Source organism: Agelaius phoeniceus, chromosome W (genome assembly GCF_051311805.1).
Source record: "Agelaius phoeniceus isolate bAgePho1 chromosome W, bAgePho1.hap1, whole genome shotgun sequence".
NCBI lineage: Eukaryota > Metazoa > Chordata > Aves > Passeriformes > Icteridae > Agelaius > Agelaius phoeniceus.
Window position 1 is genome coordinate 9,594,950 of NC_135301.1, and position 13,589 is coordinate 9,608,538.

Sequence of the window (13,589 nt, forward strand, 5' to 3'; positions counted from 1 at the left end):
CACTAGACAGCACCCTCAGGGGGAGGAGGAGGGAAGCAGACCAACAGGCACCATGGCCACTCAAACTGCAGCTGAGCCAGAGGAATAACCTGTGCTGGTAGCAGCCGCCCTTATCCAGAAGAAAAAATCCAAGACAAAATCAGTTCACTTAGTAAGGGATGAAGACGAGTAAGCAGGGCCCTGACAACAGGAGGAAGAGGCAGAATCAAAGATAATCACCCGACCCTGGGTGAGCTATGAGACATGCAAAAAGATTTCTGCCACCAATCGGGTGAGCCCCTGGTGACCTGCCTGCTCTGATGCTGGGATAGAGCAGCCCAGAGTTGAAAACTAGATGGTAGTGAAGCCAAGCAGCTGGAACCCCTGTCTGGGGATGTGGGCATTGACAAGGGCATTGGGAAGAGGACAGAAACTCTCAGCCTCTGGAGGTGACTCCTGTCAAGCATGAGGGAAAGGTATTTTCTCAAGGATGATCTATCAGTGCACCAAGGCAAGTAGAACACCATGGAGAAAGGTATCTAGTACCAAAGAGAATTCGCTGTGCTGGAGGTACTCTATAGGGATTCAAATAATGAGCAAACCCCTCTAGATTCAGATGAGGTCCACTGTACACAGTCCATGTGGTGGAAGTTTCTACAGACCATGCCATTGTCATATGCCAACTCATTGGCAGTGATGTCATGAACAAACAGTGAATAATTTGGTTGCCCAACTCTGGCAATATGAAGCAAGTCTGTCTTCCCCCATACAGGCCTGCATCTTGGCTGTAGAAACACTAAGGACCATCAGCAATTTAAAGAGGAAATATCCCATGCCCTGCCAGTACAGACAAGAATCTCTGCTATTAGGAACAAGCACCACTCTGTTTAAGAGAGGGAACACACAAGCACCACTCTGTTTAAGAGAGGGAACACACCTTGAGGTGTGTGATTTTACGTTCATGATCACAGAGAGGAAATGCGGAAGTGGGATGGAAAACCCACGTCTGCCCTAGGACCATGGATACACAAGTTGAAAGGAAGAACAACCACCACAGGAATTTCTTCAAGAATAAATGCTGCTCCAGTTTCCAGTGGGCAACTCTTCACACAGAATAGATTATGTTATTTCTGATCTTCTTGAAGGAACCTCAAGTTGATCATAATTACAAAAAGTGAGCAATGAGTACCATGACCAGTACTAATTTGAGAGACAGTTCAAATTGGAGAGACATGGATTTGATGGATGGACCACTCAGTGGATAAAGAATTGGCTGGATGGCCACATGCAAAGTGTTGTGGTCAACAGCTCATTGTCCAGGTGGAGACCAGTGACTAGTGGTGTCCCTCAGGGGTCAGTACTGGGGCCAATACTGTTCAACATCTTTGTTGGCAACATGGAGAGTGAGACTGAGTGCAGCCTCAGCAAATTTGCTGTGTGGTGCTGTTTACATGCTGGAGGGAAGGGATGCCATCTAGAGGGACCGTGACAGGCTTGAGAGGTGGGCCGATGCAAACCTCATGAAGTTCAACAAAGTCAAGTGCAAGGTCCTACACCTGGGTCACAGCAATCCCAGACACCCCAACAGGTTGGGGGGAAAAGTGATTGAGAGCAGCCATGCAGAGAAAGACTTGGAGGTGATGGTTGAATTAAAATTCAACATGAGGCAGCAGTAAGTGCTTGCAGCCCAGAAAGCCAACTGTATCTTGCTGCATCAAAAGGAGCATTGGCAGCAGGTCCGAGGTGAATCTCAGCTCTGGTGAGATGCCATCTGGAGTACTGCATACAGTTCTGGTGTCCCCAACATAAGAAAGACATGGAACTGTTGGAGCAAGTCCAGAGGAGGGCCATGAAATTGATGACTGGAGTACCTCCCCTACAAAAACAGATGGGGGCCTGAGAAAGTAGGTGCTATTCAGCCTGGAGAAGAGAAAGTTGCATGGAGACCTCATAGCAGCCTTCCAGTATCTAAAGGGGACCTACAGGGAAGCTGGAGAAGGACTCTTCATCAGGGACTGTAATGATAGGACAAGGAGTAATGGGTACAAATTGAAAGAGAAATTTAGGTTAGACATAAGAAAGAAATTCTTTACTGTAAGGGTGGCGAGGAACTGGAACAGGTTGCCCAAAGAAGCTGTGGTTGTCCCATCCCTGGCAGTGTTCAAGGCTGGGTTGGATCAGGCCTTGAGCAATGTGGTCTAGAGTGCAGTGTCCCTGCCTATGGCAGGGGGGGTAGGACTAGATGATCTTTGAAGTCCATTTAAAATTCTTAACATTCTATGATTCTATGATTAAAGGGGCCCTGCCATCAGCCAGGTGGAGGAAAGGGACAATCAAATCTATTGCACTGTGTGGATCCCATGGCCTGGCACATCAGACCCACAAGAGTATAAGACTTTAGTTGACACTGGCGCACAATGTACCCTGATGTCATCAAGATACGTAGAAGCAGAATCCATCTCTATTTATGGGGGATGGGGGACCCCAACAGCTGACTGTACTGGAAAATGAAGTGAGCCTGACAGGGAATGAATGGCAAAAACATCCCAGAGGCCCTGTGCATCCTTGGCATAGATTACCTCAGGAGAGGGTATTTCAAGGGCCCAAAAGGGCATCTGTTGGGCTTTTGGGATAACTGCTGTGGTGTAGCAGGGCATCTCACTCCTCCACAAGAGCTTATCTGTTGTTTGTTAACTGGTCAAATAACTCAAGCAGGACAAGCAGTCTTGTAGTGAGTTATTTTGGTGCCATGGGGTTAACATCAATCTGGCATCTCCCAACTGTCAATACACATCTTACTGTTGAAGCGAGATCTGGAAGATAAGCTGGATTTCTGACCAACAGACACCTCACTTTATGACTATAACAGCCACACCAAATTTTCACAAATCAGTAATCTTCTATACATTTCACTGGAAATGTGGGGAGCTTCTCCCATAAATAGGGACACCTGCTTCACAGTTACTCCCAAGGGGTTAAGTGAAGGAATCTGTACATTATCATCATTTTGGTGGCAAGTTGCATTTGACTCCTAATCAATACTATTTCTTTTGCTAGTGTTAATATGGTACCTTGATATTGTGCACTGTTTTATGTTATGCTGTAATCTACTAGTAGTTTAGTTCTATACTGTGTATTAAGTAACTCTGATTAAGATCTTTCATCTGTTATTTCTTGTCTGTTTAATAAATAATTTATTTTTAGAAATAGACCTGATTCACCATCACTATAACTGGCCGGGCCAGAGTGATTCCTTAAATTTAAACTCCTGCCAAAATCTGAGGCTAAGGCAGGGCTTGTCTGAAGCTCCCACTCATCCCATGACATGTGAAGACATAGGGAATTCAACAGCTGAATCCCTTGCCTGGTGTCTCAGAGGACCCTTCTGCTGTGGGGCTCCTGCAGGTCAAAGAACAACAGGTACCAATTGCTACCACAACAGTGCACTGTCAAAAACACTGCACCGACTGGGACTCTGTGATCCCCATTCATGAGATGATTTGTGAACTGGAGAGCCAGGGAGTGCTCAGCAAGACTTGCTCACCCTTTAATAGTCCTATCTGGCCAGTGTGTAAGTGTAATGGAGAGTGGAGACTGGCAGTGGACAATCATGACCTGAACGAAGTCATACCACCACGGAGTGCTGCTGTGTTGGACATGCTGGAGCTTCAGTATGAACTGGAATCCAAGGCAGCAAAGTGGTGCCACCATCGATATTGCTAATGCATTTTTCTCCATTCCTTTAGCAGCAGAGTGCAGGCCACAGTTTGCTTTCACCTGGAGGGGCGTCCAGTACACCTGGAACCAACTGCCTGTGGTATTGCATACCTCCCTCGCCAGGCCACATTATGATCTGAGAAATGCTCATTAGGAGCCTTCACAAACAGTTCCTCCAGAGCTTATCAAAAACACTGTCTGTTCCCAGGAACCTGTGCTGTCTAATGAGCTCCTGTTTTTTAATTAACAGCCTTGGAAACTTATTTTTCTTGCCTGAATAACAACCCAAGTGGAATAATATTTTTTAAATCAACCTTTCAAAGAAAGTTACTGACCTGAATTGCAGCCAGAATAGAAAATTATTATGACTAAAGTCCACTCTCTTGTGACCCTATCAACAGTGGTCCTAAGTAAGATCCTTTGAGCTCTCCTGGACTGCAGCAGGCTGTTACCAGCAATGTCCCTCTGAGTAGGGTCTCTCAGAGCCAGTGAACTCTCAAATTTACTATACTCGGAGGATCACTAAATGACAACAATGGATCCTGGGCTGATACCCTCACTCCTCAGGAGTCAACCCTTCACCCTCTGAGAAGATGCAATGGCATCTGAAGTGAGTATCTCACTGAATTTGGGGGGATTTTTTCACAGGTACCGTCTTTGTACATGCGAGTTTGCATATACTGTAGCAAATATACTAGGAATGTTGTTCTCCTAGATTCTCAAGTATTTTAGATTTCTAACTAAGTTAAGACTGCAAGTAAGTTACTGTTGCAGTATAGCAAATTCTATATGAATCCTTTACTAAATTGCTTAACTTATCAATTGAGTTTAAGTACTATTAAGTTTAAATGCTGTTGTTTAAGTTAAATGAAGTGCTGTTTATCAAGTACAGGGCTCAGTTTATCATTGGAGTCTACTCTGAAGCTTGTGACTTGTTGTGTTGTGTCTGTATAAGTTGGACTGTTCTGTTCCCCTTATCATGTAATGGTTCTGCCCTGGTTCCCCCTTCCCTCCTTTATGCTGCCAGTTATCCCAACTCCTCCCCAGTTGCCTTGGAGATTAATGTACCCTTTCTCAAACCCCTCCCTGGTGCCCTGTCCGTCACTCGGCGCTCCCACCCTTCTCTCTAGAACTCTCTAGAAACTTCCAGCTAGAGCGTCGAGTGATTGGCTCAGGGGCTGGGGCCCCACCCTCAAGTTATCCCCATTGGTGTTCTCCCTAAGTCAATCTTTTGTATCCCACTCCCCTCTGAAACCCTATTCGTCCAAGGACTGACTCCTCCCTTGTTTCCCTCCCTCCTTATAAGCTGTTGCAACTTCCCTCTCTTCCTCTTCAGTTGTTGGTTTCCCCTGGGACCCAATAAACCTGGAATCACTACAGCTGGAGAGGGCTCTCTTCTTATTTCTGCTGACTGTAGCCATAAGCCAAGCCATGTCCTACCACAAAGTAGCACTGCTGTCATAGCACAGAGCGTTTGCCTTAGGTGCTGTCCTGAACCACAGAAATCGGGAGAGTGCCTCCCTACTGATAGCGGTGCTGGATAGCTAGCCGGGACGTCTGAGAAGGACAATCAATCTTTCTGCAGCTGGACCGCTTCAGTGACTCAACAGGAGTGTCTTTCATATTCCTTTTTTACCCTTACCATTTCCTAGCCTCTTGTCTTCCCCTCCTCCTGTCCCAGCCTCCACATAGATGTTTTTGTGTTTATTTTGATTTGGATTAACTGATTTCAGATTTTTGTTTGCTTTTTCTCTGTGTGTTTAAACCATCTAGTAAATAAAAGAGTGAACCTTGCCAGTGAACTTTGTAATGATGTGGCTTTTTATATTAAACTTTTGCTGGTGATTAGGTGAACTTAAAACACTCATTCACAACATTGCCCCAGGAGTGGAAACACAGCCTGCTATTTGCCATGGACTGATCTAGACTGCACTGGAAAAGGGTGAGGCTCCAAAATACTTACAGTACATTGATGACATCATCCTGTGGGGCAACACAGCAGAGGAAGCTTTTGAGAAAGGGGAGATGATAATCCAAATCCTCCTGAATGCCAGTTTTGCCATAAAACTAATTAAGGTCAAGGGACCTGCCCAGGAAGTTCAGTTTTTAGGAATAAAATGGCAATATGAATGTCATCAGATTCCAAGGGATATGGTCAACAAAATAGCAGCTATGTTCCCACTGACCAGCTAGAAGGAAACACAGGCTTTTTCTGTGTGCTGTGAGTTTTTGGAGGATGCATATTCCAGATTACAGTCAGATTGTAAATCCTCTCTATCAAGTGACATGGAAGAAGAACGATTTTAAGTGGGGTCCTGAACAACAACCTTTTGAGCAGGAGACGGTTCATGCAGTAGCCCTTGGGCCAATCAAGACAGGACAAGATGTAAAAATGTGCTTTACACTGCAGCTAGGGAGAATGGTCCTTCCTGGAGCCTCTGTCAGAAAGCACCACGGCAGACTTGAGGTCAGCCTCTAGGTTTTTGGAGCCAGGGATACAAAGGATCTATGGCCTGTTACACCCCAACTGAAAAAGAGATACTGTCAGCTTATGAGGGGCTTTGAGCTGCTTCAGAAGTGATTGTCACTGAAGCACAGCTCCTCCTGGCACCCTGACTTCCAATGCTGGCTGGATGTTCAAAGGGAAAGTCCCTTCAACACATCAGGCCACTGATGCTACATGGAATAAGTGGGTTGCACTGATCACACAGCAAGCTTGAATAGGAAACCCCAATCGCCCAGTAATATTGAAAGTCATCACGAACTGGCCTGAAGGTGAAAATTTTGGACTATCGGAGGAAGAGGAAGAGAAGGTAACACATGCTGAGGAGGCTTCACCATATAATCAGCTACCAGAAAATGAAAAGCGATACGCTCTCTTCACTGACAGTTCCTGCCGTATTGTAAGGCTCCATTGAAAACAGAAAGCTGCCATATGGAGTCCTACGTGGTGAGTTGCAGAAGTTATTGAAGGACAAGGTGGATCAAGGCAAGTTGTACCTCAAGGAGATTTGATTTTTGGGTGAGAACAGTCTGCAGTGTTGAATTGTATAATACTGGTTGCTGAATGATACTGCCACTGTATGTCATAACTACCATGGACAATGAGGATGGAGTGCTCCAGATACACCAGTCCTGATGCAGCTTTCAACCAGCCAACAGCACACCAGCTCTCCTGCCCTGGAAGACATCTAGGATGGAAAGAACCTACAGTCATGGACTAAATGAACTCAACAGACATCTTGGAGGGATGGCCATTGACTCAGGCAATGACACCTGTGATTGTGCATATATGTGTGTGTGTATATATATATATATATAGTTGGAAGGTGTAGGGGTGGATGATGTCCTGGTTCTGGCCAGGACAGGGTTAATTTTTACTGTAGCCAAGAGGGGGCATGTCTAGGACCTGGAGGCTGTTCTATACTACCTCATGTAATTTTCCAGGAATGGGAAAAGGGGTCCCTTCCAGGTCAGGGTAGTGTGGCAGAGGTCGAGTATTGTTGGGCTCCATTTAGTGTAGTGGTGAACATTTTCATGTAAATTGCTCTTATACACTTTTGGTATTAATATTGTTGCTGTTACTGTTTGTTTTCTTATCTCATTGCTATTTCTAGTAAATTGTTCTTATCTCAACCCATGTTTTTTACCTTTTGTACTTCCAGTTCTCCTCTCCATCCTGACACGGGGAGGGGAAGAGTGCGTGAGTGAGTGGCACATGGTCTGGAGTGTTTCAGTAGGAACACTAAATTGGGGAATACCATTCCTAAACCATGACAAAGGACTTAAGGCCAAATAAAATTTCTGTTACATTTTTTAATCACCTCACTTTAAAAGAGCTTTCTTTTATAGGCAAAAAAGGATTGTTGTGTTTATCCACAGTCTGCGATATATTACTCATTGCCTAATGAGTAATATAAATAGCACACAATTGGACAAACACAGTCTACATGCAATAAACAGCAATTCACAGTATTATCATGGAATATGACTATAATAAATTTTAAAGTTTTAATAAGACCAATATGGATACTTCTGTTAAATGGAAAAAACAATATTGATTTAACAAAGACCATATTCTTAAACTCTAGCTATCACATGCCAAGTTAACATCTCAACTTTCATTAACTCTATATCTTACCACAGAACAATTTTTAATATACCATATATTTGGTTACATACTAAATCTTAGGTAGTTTACACACTCTTATGCAATATAACTATATTGTGTTAAATGTTATTTATTCAAAGACCTTTGCAACAAACAAAAAGAATTCAACTGTGCTAGTGAAGTTCTGAACTTCTTTTAAGTTAAAATGTTTTAAAATGTTTGTTAATGAAAGAAGACAAATGTATGACTACCAGTAATCTGGGCCATGTAAGTTAGTTGAGCAACAGAAGAAAAAACTTGTTTCTTCTAAGCAGAAGAAAGAGATAAAAAGGAAACCTTTTTCTACACGAAATGAAAAATAAATTGATGTTTTACATATAACTGGAAACGAGTTCTAACCATTTACTTAGGAAAGGTTGGAAATGTAAACACAAACAATTAAAGAAAGTATGCTAATGATACTGTATTTTAAATAAAAATATTAAACATATTAAAATAATTAAACCATCTGTACTAGAAATAGTGCTTTATGATCAGTATTTTTCAATGAAAGATCAGAAGCTATGCTATCCAAGATTTCATCTTCAGGTATTGTTCATGCTGTTCATTCTAAGAACACATGTAGTCTACACTTTCATCTGCATTAAATAAAAACTGGCAGAATGCATGGTCTGAAGGATAAGAAGCCTTCAGAGAAAATGGAAACAGATAATGTTTCTGAGGTTCTATTTTTCTTATGGCTAAAGCAGAAGCTGGAAAGTTTTGACTGAATGTCATGGTTTGACACTGGGACAATGCCAGTGCCCCCATGAGAATACTCTCTCCCTGGTTTCTGCTGTGAGATGTGACCAGGAATAAGCAAAGCAGGCTCCCACTTAGGAAAAAAAAAATTATTAACTAAACTACAAGGGAAAGGAAAAAAAAAAAGAAACACACAAGGAAAATGAAAACTTCACAGATACATCTCCTCCTCCTCCCCACCAAATTCCCAATACAATACATCCCCCAAATCATTGACTCTCAGTCCGGCACCACGCTTCAGAATACTCAATCTTCAGTTCATCAAGAGAAGGAGTCCTTCTTGTGCCAATGGTGACCTCTTCCTTTCATGTCCAGTGCTCTCACCACTGAACACGGACCAGAGCTGCTTCTAGGGTCAACTTTTAAGGATGCTTTGTCCCACTCCAAAAAGGCACAGTCTCAACTTTGGGACATCTGTCCCCCCCATATTTTTCACCCCCTGGGGCCGAGGGGTACCCACACTGAACCCTCTTGGTCCTGAGGCATTGCCTCCCCCTAGAATGCAGTCCCTGTATCACAAGGAAACATGGCTCTGTCCATGGCTACACAAAAAGAGTCCAGCATAAGCTACTCCATCATCTCTTCCACCTGAGTTCTTCTCTATTTCTCTCGTGGCCCATTCCCTCTTATCTCATCTATATCTCTCTTCTCATTCAGCTCCAGGAGGATTAGCATTCACAAGGTTTCCATCATCCAAGGAAAGGGTTAAAAATCTGAGGCACTGTCTGTCCGGAACTCCCACGGCTGCCCTGCCGGGCACCTTCTCACACCCACCCCCCCCCCCCCCCCCCCCGCTTCTCCTTCTCCGCCGGCCAAGCACAGACACCAGCTCCCTCTCTGTCTCTCCGGGGGGGGTGGCTGCCTGATGCCTCTCAGTGCTCCTCCACCCTTCCATCCTGCGGGGGCCTTCGCCTCCCTTCTGTCCAGGGCCCCAGCCTACCTCACCCAGCCGCATGGCTTCCCCTCCCCCGCCCAGCCCCCGCAGCCAGGCAGGGGAGGTTGGAACCTTTCACTGACCGGAACCCAAGAGAGCCTCCCAGGGGGAGAGCCCTGCTTTTAACCCCGTGTTCTCAGAGGCGGATCCAATGTCCCAATGGCCACATTAGGTGCCAATATTAAAATCTGAGCATCCATTGGCCTAACCCCAGCATCCCAGAAAACACATTTCCCGTCAAACCACCACACTGAATCACTGTATATATATATATATATATATATATATATATATATATGTATATATATATATATATATATATATATATATATATATCAGAAAAATGTCCCCACTTTGCTTTCTTGATAAAATAAGAAATAACAATAAAATTTTTTTACATGTGTGGAAATAATTATTTTTCAAGTCTGGGTTTTAAAGCTAAAGGTACCTGTACATTGGCAAAATCCACACGGTTGAGATCACTGAGCATCTGGTTGATCTGAGAAGTGTTCTGAAGCACAGCCCGAGCTGCCTGAGCCAGGTGATTGAGAGATGTGTATCTTCTCAAAGTCTGGGCAAAGGCACTTACAGTGGCAACCTATGAAGAAATCCATTTATCTTAACACATTGTATTATCAACCAATCTTCTGTTTTGTCTATTTTAATTCTAAAATTGCTGTATTAATTTATGAGCCCTCAGATATTGCAATTCACATATAATGGAACAAATACAGTTTTTCCTATGATTTACTTTTTGCAAAACAAAGTTATTTCCAACCCCATGGTTCATGTTTGAAGTTTAACCTAAATATGACATTTAGCATAAAAGTTAAAATGCTGCTATTTTTAAATCTTGAATGACATCTAGTGTACAATTGCAAAAAGAGAAGAAAACTGTAGTCATCTTTGTTTACCTTGCTTTGTATCATTCTCTGTGGAATATTGTTCATGGCACTGGAAAGCCAGCCTTCAAGGCTTTTTGCAAAATTGCGAATGGCCTGAGTCAAGGCACCTAAACATTAAAGAATAAAAATAAAATGAAAAAGATGGCAAGGTGCCTCTCTTGAAACCTTTTGCATCTTCAGTATTTAAATATTCCACATTGAGAACTACTGCATTTATTGGCTCAGAGACTTATCCAGTTAGGTTTGGATCCCTATCATTACAAGAAGTATGTTGATAAGCTGCAGTAAGTTCAGTAGAGGGCCACTGACATGGTCAGGGAGCTGGATCACATACCTTATGAGGAGAGGCTGAGGGAACTAGGTTTTTCAGCCTGAAATAGAGAAAGTTTAGGGGGGACCTAATAGAAGGCTTTCAATACCTACAAGGTATCAAGAACAGACTCAGCCTCTTCACAATGATGCATGGCAGGACGGTGATAAACACTGGGCATAAACTGAAAAAGAGTGATCCTGACTTGATAGGAGAAATTTTTTCACCTTGAGGACAGTTAAGCAGTGCCAATTCATGGCCCTTCATTGGACTCTCTTCAGTATGTCCGTCTCACTCTTGTACTGGGGAGACCAGAACTAAATCCAGGACTCCAGGTATACAGCACTCAAATGGTGCTGAATAAAGGGGAAGGATCGCCTACCTGGACCTACTGACAACACTTTGTCTAATACAGCCCAGGATACCACTAGCCCTCTTTGCAGCAAGGGCACTCTACTGGCTAATGTTCAACTTGGTGTCCACCAGGACCCACTGGTCCTTTTCTGCAAAGCTGCTTTTCAGTTGGTTGGCCCCCTTGGCATGTACTGGCACGTGGGATTGTTCCTCCCCAGGGGCAGGACTTGGCACTTCCCCTTGTTGAACTGTATGAGGTTCCTATCAGCCCATTTCTCCATCCTGTTGAGGTCCCTCTGGATAGCAGCACAACCTTGTGATGCATCAGCCACTCTTCAGTTTATTCAGCATAAACAGAACAAGACGATAGGGGATAAAAGCATCATATAGTCAACCTAGGACAGTCATCAACAAACTTGCTGAGGGTATGCTCTGCCCCATCATCCAGATCACCAATAAAGACATTGAACAGTGTTGGACCCAGTACTGACCTCTGAGGTACACTGCTATTTACTGGACTCCAACTAGACTTTGTGCAACTATAACTATGGGATTCTCTGGAGTGCTGCAATGGATAAATACAGAATCTTTAGGGGAAACAAGACAAAAAGGTGCTATATATGAAAGAGGAGCTGCAATGCATAGAGCTTTGCCGAGGGATGGATGATAAGCCAGTTCAGAGCTTAAGGGTCCAGGTTAGATTACATAACAACATGGGTGATGTTGTGGGTATCTGATACAGCCTACCTCATAAGGAAAAAGTACATGAAGTCTTGTGGTGGCTTGACCTTGTCTGACTGCCAGGTGCTCACCAAGCTGCTCTATCACTCTCCCTTTTCAACAGAACAGTGGAGAAAAATACAAAGAAATGCTCATGGGTCAAGATAAGGACAGGGAGATCACTCAGCAATTGCCGACACAGGCAAAACAGACTCAACTTGGGGAAATAAATTTAATTTATTGCAAATCAGAGTTGGAGAGAGATATAAGAACAAATCTAAAAAAAAACTTCCTCCAACCCTCCCTTCTTTCCAGGAACAACTTAACTCCCAACTCTTCTACCTCCCAAGTGGCCCAGGGCAACAAGAAATGGGGATTGCACTCAGTTCATAACACTGTCTCTGCCTCTCCTTCCTCCTCACGCTCTTTGCCTGCTCCAGTATGGGGTCTCACCCATGGGAGACAGTCCTTCGCAACCTTCTTGAACATGGATCCTTCCCATAGGCTGCAGTTCTTCACAAACTGCTCCAGCATAGGTCTTTTCTATGGGGTGAAGTCCTACAAAAACAGACTGTTCCAGAATTTGTCTCCTCACAAGGTCACAGGTTTGTAAGAGATGGTCTGAAGTTTCCCTCTTTTGCCTCACAACCATTGCAAGGACAGACACCGGGACCCTGAAGACCCTGACTGGAGTTCTGGCCTGGTTGAGGTGGATGCTCGCCAAGTGATTGTTCGTAGCTGTGTCTATAGTGCCACCATGGTATACTGCTTTCTAGCAGGGCCTGGCAAAGGAGCAACTCGCCCTATATGCTTGCACCTGCTTCATGACAGTAGCCCATGAATTTCCCCACCTCTTGGCCAAATGAACTTTCTGGGGTAACTTTGGTGGTCCCCCATGGAAAATCCTTCATCTGTTTCACGACCACCGTGGCAAACAGAGATTGAAGCTCCCTCCCAAGGACTGAGACTGAGACCCTAATAATTCTGACACAGGGGCGCTGGCCTGACTGAAGCGGGATGTCTGCCAAGTGTTACCTGCAGATGTGGTCGCTGGACCAAGAAAACAATGGCTCCTGCTCACTGCTGAGATTGACTTATCCTGTTTCAGAACGTGGACTGTCTGTACCCATTTTCAATAGACTTATTCTTCATTGTCTTTTACCTGTTCCCCCCTCGACGGAGGACTATAATAGACCCCTGAGTTAACCAAGACCTCGAGATTCTCCCCGACGTGACAAGGCGGATCTATTGGCTGGTCTACAAGGATTTTGTCTCTACGTCTGGTAGCTATACCCCTTTCCCCTCTTTCTCTCTCTCTCTCTATCCTTTATCTCTTTTCTAATCCCTCTATCGCATTTGCTGGGGGCACTCAATAAAAGGTGCATTTGTTTTGATTAACACTGAAATCCCCTTTGTGTTGTTTTTTGCACTCTGAGATCAGTTAACGAACCATCACGACCCCTGCTTATACAAGTGGATCGTGACAAGGTTCCAGCAAAAAACCTGCTCTGGCATGAGCTCCTCTCCATGGGACCACTGCTCGTGACAGGACCCTGCTCTAGCATGGGCTCTCTATGGGCTGCAGCTTCCTTTGGGGTACGCCCACCTGCTCTCGTGTGGGATCCTCCATGGGCTGCAGGATGACAATGTGCTTCACCATGGTCTTCCCCATGGGCTGCAGAGAAATCTCTATTCCAGCAACAGGAGCACATTCTCCCCTTCTTCACTGACCTTCATGTCTGCAGAGTTGTTTCTCTC

General features: G+C 44.3%; 1 protein-coding gene across 1 annotated transcript in view; it reads right to left on the reverse strand.

Moving 5' to 3' along the window:
- The window catches only part of LOC129133623 (transcription factor RFX3-like), a 151,083-nt gene that overhangs the window by 31,488 nt on the left and 106,006 nt on the right, over window positions 1–13,589 (reverse strand). Inside the window, exons 11-12 of the mRNA XM_054653262.1 lie at window positions 10,457–10,554; window positions 9,991–10,140 (exon numbers count right to left, since the gene is read on the reverse strand). Of these exons, the coding sequence (XP_054509237.1) occupies window positions 9,991–10,140; window positions 10,457–10,554 (248 nt within the window). The remainder of the gene's footprint in view (window positions 1–9,990; window positions 10,141–10,456; window positions 10,555–13,589) is intronic.